The 18,299-nt window shown below is 41.5% G+C and overlaps 1 protein-coding gene across 9 annotated transcripts in view; it reads left to right on the top strand.

The window, feature by feature from the left end:
* LOC114944466 (protein daughterless) overlaps nt 1-18,299 on the top strand; it is a 115,064-nt gene that overhangs the window by 8,664 nt on the left and 88,101 nt on the right. For all 9 annotated transcript variants that reach the window (XM_085487922.1, XM_085487923.1, XM_085487927.1 and 6 more), the window contains exons 3-6: nt 9,555-9,604; nt 11,239-11,497; nt 12,097-12,125; nt 12,475-12,519. In XM_085487922.1, the coding sequence (XP_085344048.1) occupies nt 9,555-9,604; nt 11,239-11,497; nt 12,097-12,125; nt 12,475-12,519 (383 nt within the window). The remainder of the gene's footprint in view (nt 1-9,554; nt 9,605-11,238; nt 11,498-12,096; nt 12,126-12,474; nt 12,520-18,299) is intronic.

Genomic DNA, 18,299 nt, shown 5'->3' with positions numbered 1-18,299 from the left:
CTTATATGCATTCGATCTCATCGCGGTTACTTTATACGGCCAAGCTGAACAACTGGCGGCGGAAGGCGAACGACGGAAAATGGAAGACATTTTAAGGTTTTTTGCGGAAAAACACGGATGCGTGTTACTCCAGAATTCCTGACTAATGCAAGTCCCTCGTTACCGAACCGCGTATACCGCCATTCGCCTCGCTCCTGTTATGGTCGATATGAATTTGCCACTGCGTGAAACTCTCGATCCTCCTCTCCTTTTCTCTTTCCACGTCCCTCTCGCTCTCGTCACCTCTCTTTCTCGCTTCGTATATATTTTTTTTCCCGTCCCTCTTTCTCTCGCGGTCGTACTTGGCGCGTGTTCCGGCTCTTCAAAGTTCCTTTCTGTTCATCTCTCTGTACGCCCTCCCCCTGCCACCCTCATTTCCACTCTGCAAATTTGCGATGCTCCACGGAGAAGAGCAAAAGTCCATTAGCCGTGGCGAGAACTGGGTTACAGAACGAGCTTGGCGCGATAAAAAAGATGCTGGATGATCCGCGTATGGGTCTTCATGTACATCGTTTCATAAAACACCTGGCAACCGATTAATGTACGTCCAATATCTCCAAGATTATATAAGTTTTTATTTAATTCTAAAAATATATTTTATCGATAATATCGTATTTTACCGTTAATATTTAAAGTTACGGTCGAGAAAAAGAGAGAGAGAGAGAGAGAGAGAGACGGAAAAAAGGGAAGAGATACAGTTATATTTCGGGATTAACGACAGGGAAGAATAAAAGTTTACCGTGTCTTTGAAAATCTCATCGTGATGCTATCGAATGACATACTCCGCGAGGACAAATACCTATCGTCCTAGAGAGTCGTGTCTCTCTTACCAGCCTGACTGAAAGCACCACCCTACAAGGGGCACCATATCCTGGTATCCCCTTGCTCCATTGGCGTAGGTGCGGTGGTTCTCAACCATGTTTTGCTGTTAGAGCAGCGAAACTTTGTAATATAATAATATATGTTTCGTAACGTTTAATTATTTGATGTCTAGTATCGATTTATACAATAATAATTATATACGTGAATCAATTGAATACGAATAAAACCGCTAAATTTATAATTATATCTATAGTTATTTAAGATTATTTTTTGACACAACTTTTATTTTGCAATGAATCTATATAGAGCAAATTTTTATACGATTGCATAAGAAATGTAGAAAATTTTTTATATGAAACGATATTAAGGTTTATATTAAAATTCTATTAATATGCAATTATTGATGACAAATTGCATAGTAATAATTTTCAGAATAAATTGATCGTTCAATATTTGCTTACATGATATAAAAATCATAAATTCTTCCTTCGCTCACTTTTTTCGTTCGCCATACGTACATTGACACTTACCACATGTAAATTACTCACTCGAGCGATGAGAAAAATCAGAAGGAGATGGTATGCGATGCCACCTGTAAAGCAATCCGTGAAGAGCGAATCTGGCCGCGTGTGTGGGCACGCACGCACGCATATACTATATACGTGCGAAGCGCGTATGCTGCACCGGGTGGGTTTTCGGCGACACACGGCACCGACCTGCACTACGTTCAAAATAGACATCTGGCCAGATTTCGTTAAGTCTGGCCCACATGATGTAGGGGTCGCGTAGTACGCGTACGTGCGTACGTACGCGTAATACTACGTGCCGTGTATGTTCCGCCACACGCGTGTATGCGTCCACGCGACCGGGGTTCGAACAACAAATGTGCACTCGGGGCTCTCCTGGCGGCGCCGGCTCCGAAAAAGGGGCTCCGATTTTTTGGCAGGTGCCACTATCCCCGAGCGCGCGACGTCACCTTCTGACGTTCAATGGCCCGCACCAAGTCCAGAGGAATGTCGCCTCTAATTAGTTAAACGATCACGAGATTCTGCCGGGAGAAACGCGCCATCGAATTCGACGAAACGTATCGCGATTCATTTTTTGCCATCGAAATTAATTGTTATTCTAATTTAGCTCGTTTACTTTTATAAATGCGTCTATATCTTCTTCGAAGAATTTAGAAAGACTTTAGGAAACCAATTTAAATTTAAATCGACGTATCTTACTATAAATAACTTACACATTTCTTTCTTTGTTCAATCGAACTCTGGCATTTCCTCATAAAGAGAGATTCTTGCGTCTTTCCTCAATTACTTCGAGCTTTATCACGTTCACGGTGTTGCGGAAGTAAAAATGGCGTTAAAGTGCTGCGAAATCACCTGTTGAATGTATATCCCGGAGGGCAACCATCAAGATTCGCTCTCCTTGTACCTTCATCCTCGTTGTCCTGCCGTGTGTCGTTGTTCGTAAAGCCGTGTGAATGAACACGCGTGTCAAGAGCGTCGCGTAGAGGCGTCGCCGGTGAGTGCGAGCGAGACCAGGAGAAACCGGAACACGTGTATGCCACGTGCCGAGAGCGGCACGCGCGCGCACGCACTTTGGCTACTTCGGATTTTCTCTCTCTCTCTCTCTCTCATTATTCTTTTTTTTTATATACGCACAATTTCGCACACACGTTTCCTCCCTTGTTTTCACCGATCGACGGAATCGATGTACTTTTACTCGTCGCGAATCGCCATGAGCGATCGATTCGATCTCTTCGCATCGTTTTCGATCCGGTATTATGCGACGATCGAGAATGTTAAGGAGCGTTCCTCGAGTACGTGGCAAACGTCGCCACGTGAAACGTTTACCAACGAGCGTGATGCAACCTGAGTTTAACCCACATTCTCGAACACTTGAATTAAATTCAACTGTTTGACGCAGAACTGGATTGCACGGACATCGTAATTGCGTATATCAAATTTTGTTGTCTTTAGAATTATACGTTGACACATTTGCAAAGTTCTTTTTTCTCTTTATCTCTGAAATTGGTATCGAGAAACATGTAGACGTGAAAGAAGTGGAAGAATATTTAATTATCCTTCTGTGTAACATGATTCACAAAAGGATAATGAAATATTTTTCTCACAATTCTTTTATGTCTATATATAAATATAAAATAATATAAAAATTTGTATAAAAAGATGCATCTATATAAAAATCTTGAACTCAATTATTGTTTCACTAATCCTAAGAAAATTCTAAAATTGAAATCTCGTTTTCCTAATACAAATCAAATATATTTCTAGAGTGTTTCAAAGATTAATACAAAGAATTTCGCGAGAATATAAGACAGCATCAACGCGTCGTCCTGCGAGCGAGACAGGTTGAGATACACTGGGGCCCCCGTGGTCTGCGCCAATGTTCACCAGTGGGCCCCTTCTAGGGTAACACGAAGGGGGGCACTGGCAGCGACAGCTGCTGCTGCTGCTGCTGTTGCATTTCCCCCTTCGCCTCGCTACCTTCCTCTTCCCTCTGTCTCCTCACATACACACGTCCGCCCTCTCCTCTTTCTCGACGGCCCACGGTCGCCTTAGTCCCGCGGGCCTCTTGGCACGCCGACATCCCCACTATGGGGCCCCATGGTCGCGTGGCAGGCAGCCTTCTCCTCCACAAAATACACCTTCGCTGTTCCGTTTATTCCTGAACAGCGCAACGGACGATTCCCTCCTCTTACTCCCCATCTTTCGTTTGCTCTCTTTCCTTCTCTCTCTGCTGCACACGCCGACTTTGTCATGCTACCACTTTCTTTCTGCTCTTTCGTTTGCTTGCTCGCGACCGTGACGCTCATGCGGGTATCAATATTCAGTATATTCAGTATCCAAGTTTTTCGAGTCTTTCATTTTCTTTCATGATTCTTACTTTTCGACGTCTCGTCGATCCTAGGACTTTATCTTTATTTATCATTTATTATTTTATACATTTCTATTTGATGCACAATCATGCGAGAAAGAATGATTGAAATGTATTGCTTAATGGAATTATTAAATTGTTTGCTGAAAGAAATTAATATATTATAGAAATAATAATATTGTATAGAAATTTATTTTTAAGCACGTGCATATGTGTATTTGTGTAAAACAATTTTTTAATGAATTAAAATAGTATTAAATAAAATTATAAAGAAGGAAATTGTAAAATAGTAAATAGTCTTGTCATTCATGTATATGTATCTTTAAAATATAAAGGTATCTTTTCTCTCTTTAATAAAAGCTCAGCCATAATTTCGCGAAGTGAAATCTTTCCGTTTTTTCCCCTTTGAGCCAGTGTCGTGCCGCTTTTGTATTCTCGCGGGCTTCCGTCGGCACACGCGACGTTTCTTTCGATTTTTTCTGGAGGGGGAAATTGGAGCGCGTGACCAGAAGTCTTCACAAAATTTCTGCCTCCTGGAGAGAGAAACGCCGCCGCTTCCTCTTGCTTCCGCGCTAAGCCCCGTGAGACTTGGATCGCGCTCTGTGGTTTTCGGGACCTACGAAGATCACTAGTATAGATACAGGGCCAGAGAATAAAATGTTTGAAAATGAAGGGCACGTATTTGTATGTGCGCGCACACACACACACATGTCTTCTCGAATCTCGATTATTCTCGCTTCGACGATCTCACTGTGCACTCGCGATTTGGTTCTTTTGGGTCCTAGGGCTACCATTTGAGGGGCGTTGCACTTCCTGTGCAGTCAAAAATATCTTACATTTCTGAAATTTGAGAGATGTTTCTTATGTTACTTTATTTAATAATCCAGAATGATGAATTAATTATTCTCAAGATATCATAAGAATAATATTATTCACACATGTACGCATATTCCTGCAATCTTTTCTAGGTTGTTTTTGTATCTTTTATTTATTTTTTTTTTTTTTAGGGACCGTTCTTGCCGTTAATATATACCTACTTTTTGTATAATGATTGACTCGCAAAATTTTATCGGAATAACCGAGAGATAATAGGAATGGCGCAAGCTTGGTTGAGCACCAATGGTTACCTGAGCCCTTTTCTATGTTTTTTTTTTCGTCTTTCTCGTCTGAGTCTATTCTTTACTCCCTCGGTAGAACCCTATAGGTATCCCACCTCTGTTCGGGGTCGTAGGCCCCGAGGGTGGCGGGTCTCCCGCTACTGCTGTTTCTGTATACCTCAATGATCGTAGCTCCTTTTTTCGCCGCCCTCCTCGTTTTTACCTGCAGAAACCCTTTCGGGTCGCGTGGCACTATGCGATACGCACGCGAATTTGACCGTACAGGGACGATCCAGTGACGGAGTTAACGAATGTGAAGGCCCAAAAGCACGAGATTGATAATTTTAAATATTTTTTAAAAATTTGAATCAATATACGAAAAGCAGATTAATGAAATTATTATAGAATAAATATTCGATACGTTTATAAAAAAAATTAATACTTTTGACATAATTATAAATATTGAAACAAGAAAATTATTTTATAAGGATAATAGTTTTTCGAAATGTTTCGTTTTCTGAATTCTCTTAATATTCAACGATTAAACGTAAAGTTTAATTTATTAAGTGCACACAGTTTTCAGATCGACATTTTAAGAAACTATGCCATTGGTATAATCGAGTTGTCGAATATCCTGCGATTCCACCTTCCCAGTCATCAATAAAGAGTTCCGTTATCCTATTCCTTAATCAGATCACATTACGGAATTGAAATACTTAATGGCAGTTTTATCTCTGAAAAAATACCCGCGCGTGCATCAAGTTGTCGGGGCCGGTCGCCGCGTATCCAGATTTACACGGCAGGACCCTGTAAAGCTGTTTGTAAAATTTACATCGGGTGCACAAAGAAAGTGTCGGGCATTTGTCGGGCGAGCTAATTGAATTAAGCCCGCCACGGCGCGCAGGTGTTCAATTATTTCCTTTACCGCTTTACGAGCTTCTCCGCCTTTGTCGTGATACGTCCCGCGAGATTTTTCTTGGCGCTAGAATGACGCCAACGTGGGTAACCTGCGTGCGTGCGTGCACGCACGGCTCTCGGCAGGTGATCCGCGAAAGACGATAGAAGGACGATACGATCGACGCGCGAGATAGCCATCTGAATTATCTTTCGGCGAAACGTGAAAACCGGCTGCTGCGATTCACCTGTACGTCGTTCGTCTTGCACGAGGTGGTCTCCTTGAATCTCGTTACGCGCGCGTCCAATTCGTCCCTGAACTTCTCTCTCTCTCTCATGTACTCGCCACTTTTTACGCCGTCCCAGTTTGCAAATTTATAATGGGCACAATATAATATTTATTATACTGAAAATTAGACTGGCTATAAGAGCCGATCGTGAATGTATGTGCGTGAAGAACCGCGAAAATTTAATTACTCGTTGTTCTTATGAATGTGCACGAGGTACGAAATTCGCTTAGCATGTCTTTCGAATTGTAAGATATACCTATCTATATTAATGATGGATTTGAATTGAATTAAATGTATACCCATACAGCTCGTTGACCCATGCATATTAAAATTAGGAAATTCCTTTGAAGCAGTCTCTCCGAGAGTATCAGTTGGACGAATGGACGACGGATTATTTTTCAGTGGAAAAAGCTGTTCATAGCAAGAGTTAAAGACCAGACGGTCATCTAACCCGGGATCGTGTTGAACACACTCGATCGAGCGTTCTTAATGCGATCTCGGTACGGCCGTAGGTATCCTTTCGTGCGTGCTCTCGTTGTCCCCGAATTTTTGCAACTTCGGAGACGAATCAGCTTCCATTCTACGGCTGCTTACTCCCGCGTAAACGACGTTCCTCCCGCAATTAATCATTAATTCCAACCATACAATAAACCTCAACGGCGAACTGCGTAACGCTGAAACCCTTTCTCACCCCGATATGAAATCGCGAAATTTCTAACCGAGAGTTATATATTTTTGCGACCGCGAAATGCAGATACATATATATCCCGGGGTACTTCGATGTTGCAGCCGCGTATGTTCACGCTCACGCGTGTCTATTTGTCGCTCTCGCGTTCTCCGCTTTTTTACGCGCGCACTTTTGTTCCGGGACGTCGCGCACTCCACACGAGCGAATGCCTCTTTTTTATGAGATCGTCAACGTTGAAAGTGTCCGCCAGTTTTGGCCTCGGCGCGCATATACGCGTTGCAATACTTCACTTTTCATGTTCCAGTTTTTATTCGATCGCTGGTACCGGCGATGCTTGATCGTTAGAATTCGACTAAAAGCTCGATGATTTTATTTAATTTTATAATTAAGATATTAAAATGTGTGAAAGAGAGAATTTATGAAAATTAATGAATTTTATATATATTACATTTTTCAAGTCTCGATTTCATCCAATGCGTCTGTTTTTATATTGTGGCTTGTAAGAACTTAATTATTTTATTAGATGCACAATTGTAAATTATAATAATTACGGTAGCCAGCTTTCACCGTCATATGTCTTTTATTATACGATTGGTATTTTGCGGATTTTCGGCGAAGCGGAACACGACCAACACATTGTGGTCTCGTGTCGCCCGTCGAGAATCATCTGCTATATAGCGGTTTTCGAGGTCGTGTCGCGCGAATCGTGAGGTGTAACATCGCATTAATGTAGTCCGAAGACTATACAGATATTATCGAAATTTGCATATTGCGTAACAAATTCCTCGTCGATGGGACACTCCGTCATCGTCCCTTTTTTATCCCTTATATCGGATTACCCTCCCTTTGTTCGCATATAAGTATCATTCATAAGTAACATTAATCTACTGTACTTTGATTATACGTTTATTCGATACGTAGAAAATGAAACGCGAGGAAAAGAGAAGAAGCTTATTCTGTTAGATTATTACGTGAAATTTACGACTTGGAAATATACTTGGGAGCCAAATTTCTCATGATACACGTCTTTGACATCAGCGATGGTCTGTATACATATAATCGATCGTTCCCCATGCGACACCCGTGCGCGGTTCGTATCAGGGCGACACCCGCAACCAGCTAATTCCCGGCTAATTCTTCATCGAACAATTACCGAACGGATGACGGCGGCAGAGGCAACGCGGAAGACGAACTAGTCGTGACATGGAGGCCCGGCGCTCAGCACTACGTCATAACGGTCGAGCGGGCTTGCGCCGGCTCTGAGGATGACACGATGGACCATGGTTTAGCTTGTCCTTTGATGCATGATATTGCGGAGTCGGTGCCGCACGCTTCGGCAAACATGTCACGAGCAAGCCGAAACTGTTAGGATTCATAGTTATCTCGGGCGATCGTGTGCCGTCCGAGGACACTCGCCCTATCGTCCACGCGCGACTATACTCTCCATAATTGTAATACGTATGCCCGCGATGCGTTCATACGCGCTCATACATATACGTATGTATGTCTGCTGCGTGTTTGTGAGAACCCGCGGTATCGCGCTCCGCCCTTCCGAATTTCAGACTGTATAATAATATCGTTTCGGGATCTTCTAGACTAGGACATTCAATCCTGAGCGTTGAAAGAGATTTAAGGCATATGTACAATATATACTTAGAAAAAAGATAGGTCTTTCTTTATGTGTCATCTAATTAAAATCAATTCACGTCGTCAGACTTATAATATCCTTTATTTCAATCATAATATGATACAGACTTTCTCTTTATACTTATATAACAAGATATATCGACGACGTTACAGTTATGTACGAGACTTTATCGAGATGGAGGATACGATCATTTTAGTATATAGAATCTTAATGCTGCGAGAGAGGAAATAGAGTTGCTTGCGGATAATACGAAAGGGTACTTGCCGGTGCGTGTCTCGTCCAATGAAAATTAATCTCGATGCGGCAATACGTCGCCCTACAATTCTTTCCAGGCGGTTTTCGAAACGTAAATCCAACCGATCCTCATAAATTCACCGCAAGACATGGCGCGCCTCGCGCATAGATTCGCGCTCCTACGTTATACGTGTACGGGGTGGGCATTAATAACGGATGAAGTCCCCCTCCCGGACTAGCTGTGCGGCAACCTCGTAATGTTTATCTCGTTGTTTATTCCGCGTGCGTATCGCGACCGCAACGTGGAAAACGCGCATGTATATATATCTCGGCGTACGGATTCTTAGCGCGATCGCGGTTTTGATTTATAAAGACGCATCGCGAATTTATGCCCGGCATTAATTTTGCATCGACTCCTCTCGAAGAGGGGAACTTTCTTTTCGCTCCCCTTTTTGCCCCGGCGCGGCGACTCACGCGCTAAGAATATTGCGGGCTGTAAGATGTGAACTATTCTTTTTTTTTTCTTCCCCATTCCTCTGCCTCGATACTGCGGATATTTTTCAGATATCCTTCTCCTTTGTTTTCCTTTTAGTATCACGTGGGACGTCTGTGCGCTTTTATTGGTCCAAGGATTACGCGTGAGAGGGATGATAAATTTATGTAGTAGCTTCGTACACGTATCATTATGATCCGCACAGTTGATATAATATTCAACATAATTTACACCCTGAAGATATAATTTATATATTTAGTCAAATATAAATGTACTAATAACTTTAATTTTTTTTTTTTTTTACGTAGTCGCTATGCACTATGATATAAACAATGAGCTTCTTTTCTATATAAATATATGTAAGAATTTTCTTTCCAAATTCACGCATTCTTTCTTGAATGAAAAAGAGCATATTATCTCTCTAGATTTTTACGATTCGTTTTATCTGTTTCAGAAAAGTCAACCTTTCAAACGCCGTATGGATCCACGATAGACAACGGAATGGTGAGTGATCTTTTGATATTGACCTTCACACAACAATACCATTCGCAGCGATTTCTCTGCCATCGCGTATCGCGCTTTATTTCTTCCCCATTCGAGTCAAGCGACGCGCGAGAGAGATGTTGGAATATTCGAGGGCTCTTCCTTTGTTGCGCGAGCGACTTGAATCTCCAAACGAGGCGGGATTATATAAGAAATAGGAGCGTAATAATTATTGCAGTCGTAGGAGCGAATTTATCTGAGAAAAAGTTACTCGCTTCGCGTCGCCCCGACTCCACTCTCTTTCTCCGGCAACCCCGACATAATCCCAAAACTTTACCTCGGGTGATATTTTCGGGAAGCGGTTCTCATTCCTTGTCACATTTGGATATCTTCTCTAGAAAACGTATTATTTATCGATAATGTATATAATATGCAAAATATGCCTCTTTGAAGAAGCAACATGTGTATTAGATTAGTTCATTCATTTTAAGAATATTAATTTCTCTTTGTGATTTTGCTGAATTAAACTCCTAATTATTTATCCATATTTACATGATCCATTTTTATTCATTAATCAATTACCATACTACCAATCTATTAACATAAAATTAACATCTATAATATGTTATATGCATAATAGCAAATAATGAGAATCACGAATGAAACGGAATAAATATCGTTCCTTGCGGTTGAGCGTCGTCAACTTCCAACTTTAATATCACTTACGCTCTCTTTCTCTTTTTTTTCTCCTGCCTTCTCTCTTTCATCCATAACGATATATCTATATATGATATATATCAAGAGATATATATTTCACAAAAAAATTGTTTTAAAACAATTGTCTTATTTTTTCTTTGTTAAATAAAAAAAGTGCATATATTATATATTTTTTAATTACTACTTTTAAACTACTTTTCCCAAATTTTTATCGCACGAAACAAAGATTGTCATCTATTGATCATTCTTGTAAGCACATTAACGCGCAACATATAACGTTCTATTTTGCGTTTCTTACGTGAAAGGTCATCATGTACACGTGGCATGTGAGAAACCTTGGACCCACATCTTTTCATCGTCTAAAACTAACTTTATTTTCGTTCACTCTTCCTGTTCATGATAATTCGCAGAGACATAATTTAACTACTTTTTTTTAAACGTTTCTATATAAGTCGCGGAAACGAAATGAATATGGTATACTTAAATTTTTCAAAAGCGCTCGAAGAGAGAGCAATATCTAATCGACAGTCGTTAAACCGTAGCTGATAAGGAATATTGATTTCGATGCATGATTTATTGAAGCCGCCTCCGAGTTATCGTTGTCGCATTTCCTCCATTTCGCAAACCTCTCCCCTTGCGTCATCCTTCCATTGCAATTTGCGACAGTTATTTGCAACAGATATACCATACACTGTTTTCCTAGTTGGTATTATTTTAAGAAACTTTTAATATTTTGTAACATTTTTATATCGAATTGATTACTATTTTTCATAGTTCAAACACTTCGATAAACGATATATATATAAGCGATACACTCTGTATTATCATTATTTTATCGATAATCTGTTGCCACAATATTGCGATTATAACTGTCGCTTCCAGAAATGTAAATAAAATATCGAGGGAAAAAAAAGAACATGTTTCGATTTCTGTTCCAGGCGTACGGCGGTGGTGCATTCGGTCCTACAGCGGGTGGACCGGGCGGGGGGCCGGGTGGAGGTGTCGGGGGTGGCGGTGGTGGCAGCGGGGGTAGTGGTGGCGTCGAGGGCGCTACCTATCCCCCGGACTCGCCGTATTTTCCGTTCGGGACCAGGGGTGTACCGGTTACCGTAGGTACCGTGAGTACTCCTACCCCTGTCGTGAATCCAGCGACCCCCACTGGTACCAACGGCGCACGGTTACCTAATCCCGCTGGCGGTGAGTCCTTTGTTATCGCATTATCTTTATCGAGATAAAGAGGGGGAGAGATTAAGAGAAAAGTGCGCATGTTTAAAAGAAAATAATTTTCTTTACTTTCTGTGAATATATCTGGGATATACAGGGTGTCCGGTAACTAACGGACCAATGATTAAGGGCGGATTCTCTGGTCAATTTGGAGACGATTTTTCCTTAGCAAAAATGTTGAGAAGTCAATAATTTTTGAGTTATAAGCGATTGAAAAAAAATGGGTTTTTTGAAAACTAAACGTTTTGGAGTTAAAAGTCTAACATAATTACATTCTTCAGTTAATTTCAGGTGGAGTTTATTATAATAAAATTTTAATTTGAGGCTTAGTTATAAAGATACATAATGACAAATATTGGAAAGTTGTAAAAAATGATGACCTTTTTCGACATTTTTGCTGAGGAAAAATCGTTCCCAAATTGACCAAAGAATCCATTTGTAATCGTTGGTTCGTTAGTTACCGAACACCCTGTATTTATCTTATACACTTTCTTTTTTTTTTTTTTTTATTATCGAAAAACTGCTTTTATCAAAAATTTTTTTTGTAAACGTGAATTTTGTTATGATTTCAGGTGCTGCAACAGTGAAGAGAAAGAAGGACGTAAGTATACTCGATATTAAATTCATCTATCATAATTGTAAATTACTGTTGAAAATCTTGAGCACACAAAGTCGTTTTATTATTCATTATGCAAAATTAAACATTTGTCTCGATCAATTTTGCTCTTTTTCGCGACATCGTATATACAGACGCCTCCGACGAGGCGTCGAAAACAAGCATGACTCACTCGATCAATGATTAGGCAGCTCTTGAATCTCACAATCGATAGCAGCCGCGTTTAGATATTGCATTCGAACATCAGCGTGTCATACAATGATCACGTGAACGTATATTTCGTATATTTAATCGGTAACCTTTCTAACAATATTTTCAATTGTTTTGTTAACAGAACCTCGACGGACCGGAAGGAGAAGTAGTAGCAACGCAGCATTGGGTGAGTGATCGAAAAAATATATCATGATTTTATATGCGTAATTAGGTTAACTCGTAAATTAAGTTTTTGCTCGTATCTCTTCGGCATCTAATGCGAGCGAGAGACGCTCGGATGAACTCGGGCGATACTTGCGATCGTAATCTTTACGAGCAACGTTATTGAGGATGATGATTTTACCATCCCATAGCGACCGATACGAAACGCCAACGTTTCGTGATGTTTTCCCCAAGAGCTTTGAGCTGGCTTACTTGAAATTTTCTCTCTATAAGAGCTAAAATATTATTCACCGTTCAAAATAACTCTTTTTCATTTATTACATGATAACAAAAATTACAGATATTAAATACATTTTATTATAATTATAAATATACACTTAGCTTTCTATATATTTGAAAGAATGAATAATAGACGATTTGCGGATAGATATACACGTACGCGTAGAAAATTTGACACCCATCACGAACTCGCGAATATACTATTACAGGTGACAGTTTTGCAATTCAATGTCTCAAATCGCGCAAACAAAGATCGAAGAAAATTAAACAATAATCGAGCCGCGTCAAATTTGTTTAGAGTCTCGTGTTAACCAGCATCGTCTCGTAGATGACGTGCGTACACGCGCGCACGTTAGAAAGAGAGAGATGTGTGTGGCTCTCTTTTGCAAACCGATAATATAATAACGATCGATTGTAAGAAATATTCAATATTTACCGTTCGTCTTCTTGCCTGACTTTCGCTCAAAAAGAAGCAAATTGTCTTCCGACGCGATTAAACACACCAGCAGCTGAATAAATCCTCTCGATGTATCCATTTAACTGATTTATTAACAGATAAAAATCGCAGAACTGTCAAGGCTCTCTCGTTTCTTGCTGTATCGTGGAAAATTCGAAAGTGCCGCAGTCGCGAAGTATAAAATGATAAAGTTCCCCGCAATTACCGAGACTTTAAAAGATTTCGTGTTATTTCGATTGCCGCAATTAAACTTTACATTTGCATATCTCCGAGAATACGCATAGCAGAGCATCTAAGAATCATTGATCTATATATATATATGCATGATTATACGTGATGGAAATAAAATTATTTTATGCATTACGTTGTAATGCAGCAATGTAAATAAAAACAAAAATAAATACAAATGGGTGAGTCGCGTGTGCGAAAGCGAATAGGGTAAATCTACGAGTGCCCCAACGGCGAAGATCGCTAATCCACGACGTTCCCTCGTTCATTCGAAGCCCCCGCGATGATTTATTCAGCGGGCAAAACTACGCGATTACGTTTCTATTAGGATATAGGCACCGACGGCGTCCTCGAGGGTGCTGTAACCGCCGTCCCGAGTGGCTCCTACGGGAGTTTCACTTATCGTTAGCACCGTCCGGTGTCCCTGCGTTTGCTCTCTCTCGCTCTATTTTTCCTTTCTCTCTCTCTCTCTCTCTATCTCCGCTTGCCCCCCTTGTCGAGCCCTCTCGAACGTGTCCGTCGCCGGTGGTAGTGTTAAAAAAAACATTTCGCGTCGTTTCCGAAGGGAATAAATAACCCTCCGCGTAGCGTCGAAAGGCCGTCCCGTAGTTCGCCTCGTAATTTTCGGGCCCGACAACGGGTCACTGACTCGCATAATCAACGCGTCCACTGCGTTTGATCGTATGTATCCTAGCTATCGCAGTAAATCTATACAGCGCTTGTTCCGGAATCGCTCGGACGACCTCTCGGCTCGTAAATCCCGCGATGAGTCCGCGGTCGATTTTTTTATATAGCGCGAAGAATTTTTAATTTTTCAACGCTCTATATTTCCGCGAAAATCAAAATATCGCGAATCTTAAAATTGCTCCCAAGGATAATTTTCGAGTTAATTAAGCTATATATCCCGTACAAAAAAAAATTGTTTTTCATTTTTATTACAACCGCGTAAAGTTCTTCAGCTTTGACAACTATGTCGTCGCGTCTCAATAGCTCGAGGAGGCAATCGCTATTTCTTTTCAATCCATACCTCAGTATCTCCCGGTTGAAAGGACGTCCGGTGGTTCGTGCGTCCGCGCAACATTGTTCTTAATTCGGTAAGAGTTTCAGACGGCGCTTTACGAATTTCCGTCGCGTTTCTACCGGAGCCGAGGGGCAATCTTCGGGGCGTGCGCGCTCGAGGATGGCGCATCAGCCGATTCGGTTAGGATCCCTCAATTCCGCGAGTCTTTTTCAAGGGGGGCTGCGTGTGTTTGTGTGCACGGAGGTCACGGCAGACCATATGGTGTCGCGTGCTGCGGTCGCCAGACCGTGCAGCAGCAGCAGCGACGGCGCACACACACATTAATCTCATACATACACACATGTGTCCCTCTTTCTCCCCCTCGCTTCCAAAATGTCTTCCGTACCCCGTATAGACGCATCCCGACCCTCCGGGCGCCCCGGATGGGTTTCACACTAATTCGTGGCTTCGTGGAATTTCCTGGGAGCCTCTGGAGGGACCCTGATCCGATCCGATAGCGAGGCTGCCGTATAAGTGGCACGAATTTACACGCGTCGTCGCTCGAGCTCTGCCTGTTTCTCTCGCGATGGACCGTTTCTTCTTAATACGTGATATTAACACACTCGCGCGCACATATTCAATACGGGAGGTATCGTATGGCCCGGGTTTATATCTTATATATATATATACACGATGTTTGTGCCGTTGTCCTTATGGTCCTCCTGCGATCGAGCATATTTCTTCGTGCCTCCTCTTATTGCTCTCGCGAAAGAACTTTGGCAAGGTATTATATCTTTTCACGCGGTATACACTCGTTCGAGTTTGTAGCACAACGCGCAATACTGGTTTTACCGGAGAGGGCAGGTGTTTGTTTCGGGTAGTCCTAATTAGAGAGTGATATTTGTAATATCAACGCGTCGCTCGTGTGTACTTGATTAAAGCGATGATTTATTCATTTATGCAATATTCGCCGACTTTGTGGCATCGCAGGCGAGGTCGATTAACTTTGCACTTAATTTCTTAATCATGGCAGTCGCTCGTGATTTTAATTCGGTTTTTGCTCTTCTCTCTGTCGCGTTATTTATCGTTGCGAAGTTATTGTCGCTTTTCGTAGCGGTAATTTCAGAATTCAATATATACCGTTCACTGTCCGATTAATTGCTTGCCTTCTGCGAACGTATCAGGCTAATGGAGTAATCAGAGACTTTCGAGATGTTTTTTTAAAGTCAAATTGAAGGTTTTACATTTAACTGCCTGGTAAGATTCGTAAACATCGGCCTTCACTGTCGTTTTCTCGTTCAAAAACAAAAGTATCTCTCCGATGGAAACCGGAAAGGGAACGCTCGGTTTACTTATTAATTAATGGACAAATCTCCTGACGATCTTTAACTCTTTCTCCCTTTACTCGTGCTGGCAGAGTGTTTCGCGTGTTCAATTACACGGCAAAATTTGATTGCCTTTTATTACCAGCGCATTCCACGAAATTTTTAACGAAAGATACACTTTGCTTCTCCGTTTCTCATTCGGCGAAAATCAGTAATTCAGCGAGATGATTTTGCGAGAACTGCCCATGAATTAAGTAAAGATTCTCATATCTTTGCGAGTCCGAAACATTTACAACAGATTTTGGAATTGAATAAAAACAATATAAAATTAATACCAATTCAATTATAGTAAACGATTGTTATAATTACGTAATATAAATTTTTTTAAAATTGTACAAAGTTTTGTATAGTAAAATCTACGAAGTATTAAACGATCAATCGCATAAAGGCGGAAGCAATCATTCAGATTCGAATCTCTCCGTTTTTTTTTTTTTTTTTTTTAGACAGCACCGTATATTTTTTTCCGATAAAATCCGAAATAGACGTTCCGCGGTTTTAGTCGAGAGAGACGGGGCCGTCGAATTTTTCGATTTTCGGCAGATTTCGTTGGCATCGACGTTTTCATCGCTGACGTTGCGAGGAATGCCATGTCATTTATTTAATCGCGCGTCTCGTATTTTGTAATGACCGGTTTGCGTCGTGGGGGAACTATTTCGAAAACCGAGTTGAGTCCGGTTTAAGAGAAGGTTTGAAGTCCGCCTTTATTTCTTTGGCCTTCCCGCCCTTTGTGAGATTACGTGGCTGATTCCTTTGCCTTTCTTTATATATGCATTTTGAAGAGGATCTTAAATTATAGGTTCTAGTTCTTTCGAACTAGTTGTTTAATGCATCTACGAAAAATGGAAAAATGACTCCTCGTTTTACGTATTCGATCTTCGACGATCAAAAAGAGAAAAGGTATTTATTAAAGTTCTGGAACGCTTAGAGCGCTCTAAGACATCTTTTTAAAAGACGGAGAGAGTATATATTTTTATCTCCATGCCCCTAATTAGTTCGAAAAGTTTCTATCTTTAATTTAGAGTCTGGAATTTTAAGTATCGCGCAGCAAATAGGTGAAAGAAAAAATTAGGAGAATCGATCGAGGAATTCGATGAAGAGAAAGGTGACACTTTGGAAATTACGTTTAACGGGTGATCCGTGTTTATAAAATTTTTCGAAGCAAGAAGAGGCCGATTTTATAATTCTCCAACACGACTTTGGCGTAAATCGCGCAGCGAATAAGAGATAATCTCGATGATTGCGTAATGTGAAGCCGCGCGTGATGCTCGGGGGAGGAGGGAGGGGGAGGGAATTATTTATCGGTAGCCGACAGCGAGATTTATCGAGCGTGAAACGATGTCGACGAATAGCACACCCTCTCTCTCTCTCCTTCTTTTTATCTAATACGGCTTGTATCGCGCTTGCGGATCCGACAGGAGTATGTCCTGCTGTCTCGTCAGCGAATCAATTATCGAGAATCGCGTGCGAAGCGAAACCAACGGAAGAAGGAGAAAGAAGAGGAAGAGTAGTTCCGCGCAGGGCGGAAAGAGAGAGGCGGCTTCGCGCTGCTAGAGACGTTCGTTGAACGTTGTTTGACGGGCACCTGTTGCTGGTGTAGCACCACCAAGCTACCTCTCTCCTCGCGTTGTGCACTCTCGCCCGACCACGTAGTTCCTCTCAACCCTCTTTCTCCTTCTCTCGCCTTTCTCCGGTCCTTTCATGGCACACGCTACTCTTCGTCCCCCTTTGCACGCCTTTTGCATTTGTTTACTTGCCTTTACTTTGTGCTTCTTTCGGAAACGAGGAAGTGAGAAGCCGCTGTTTCGTGACGCGGAGCTCGTCGGAGAAAGCAGTGAACGTATAATGAAGAATTCGAGATCAGAATCGTAGATACATAACTTATATACTACTGGCAGAAATCTATATTACTATATAGATCCTACGAATCGTGGATCTATCTTATCCTTGTGTCTTTATAAAGTTTCGTTCCTAAAAATCAGAGACGACCAGCGTGATTTAGTAGTGCTTTTTTACCGCGCGTCGTCGTCTTTATATGCTATTATTGGAAATAGTTGGTGACGTAAGGCGGATAACACGCGGGCGCGCGCTGGGAGAGAAATCCGACCTTTTTTTTTTTTTATTTCTGTAGAGCGCGAGTTCTATTTCGTCACGGTTAATGGTCGTGTGGAGGTCGTAATTTCGTGTGTTGAAATCGTGCGAGATGCATGCGTTTCGCGGCGATCAATCGGCTTCCTTTTATCGGAATCGGTAAGTGGTTTTCGTGTCGTTCGGTATTGTCTAGATCCTTTTGTGCTCCAATCTCATCCTTCTTCCCGATTTTTTCTTTCATCGGTTTCCGTAGCGGCACGTGTACACGTTCGCGCTCGCTGCCTCTTTCTCTTTAGATACGTTGACAATTTTATTACTAGCTGAAAGTAGACTAACTGTAATCTCTG

Source organism: Nylanderia fulva, unplaced genomic scaffold, assembly GCF_048542155.1.
Source record: "Nylanderia fulva isolate GAGA-0341 unplaced genomic scaffold, ASM4854215v1 Scaffold6, whole genome shotgun sequence".
Classification (NCBI taxonomy): Eukaryota; Metazoa; Arthropoda; class Insecta; order Hymenoptera; family Formicidae; genus Nylanderia; species Nylanderia fulva.
This window is presented reverse-complemented; position numbering and strand designations above follow the sequence as displayed.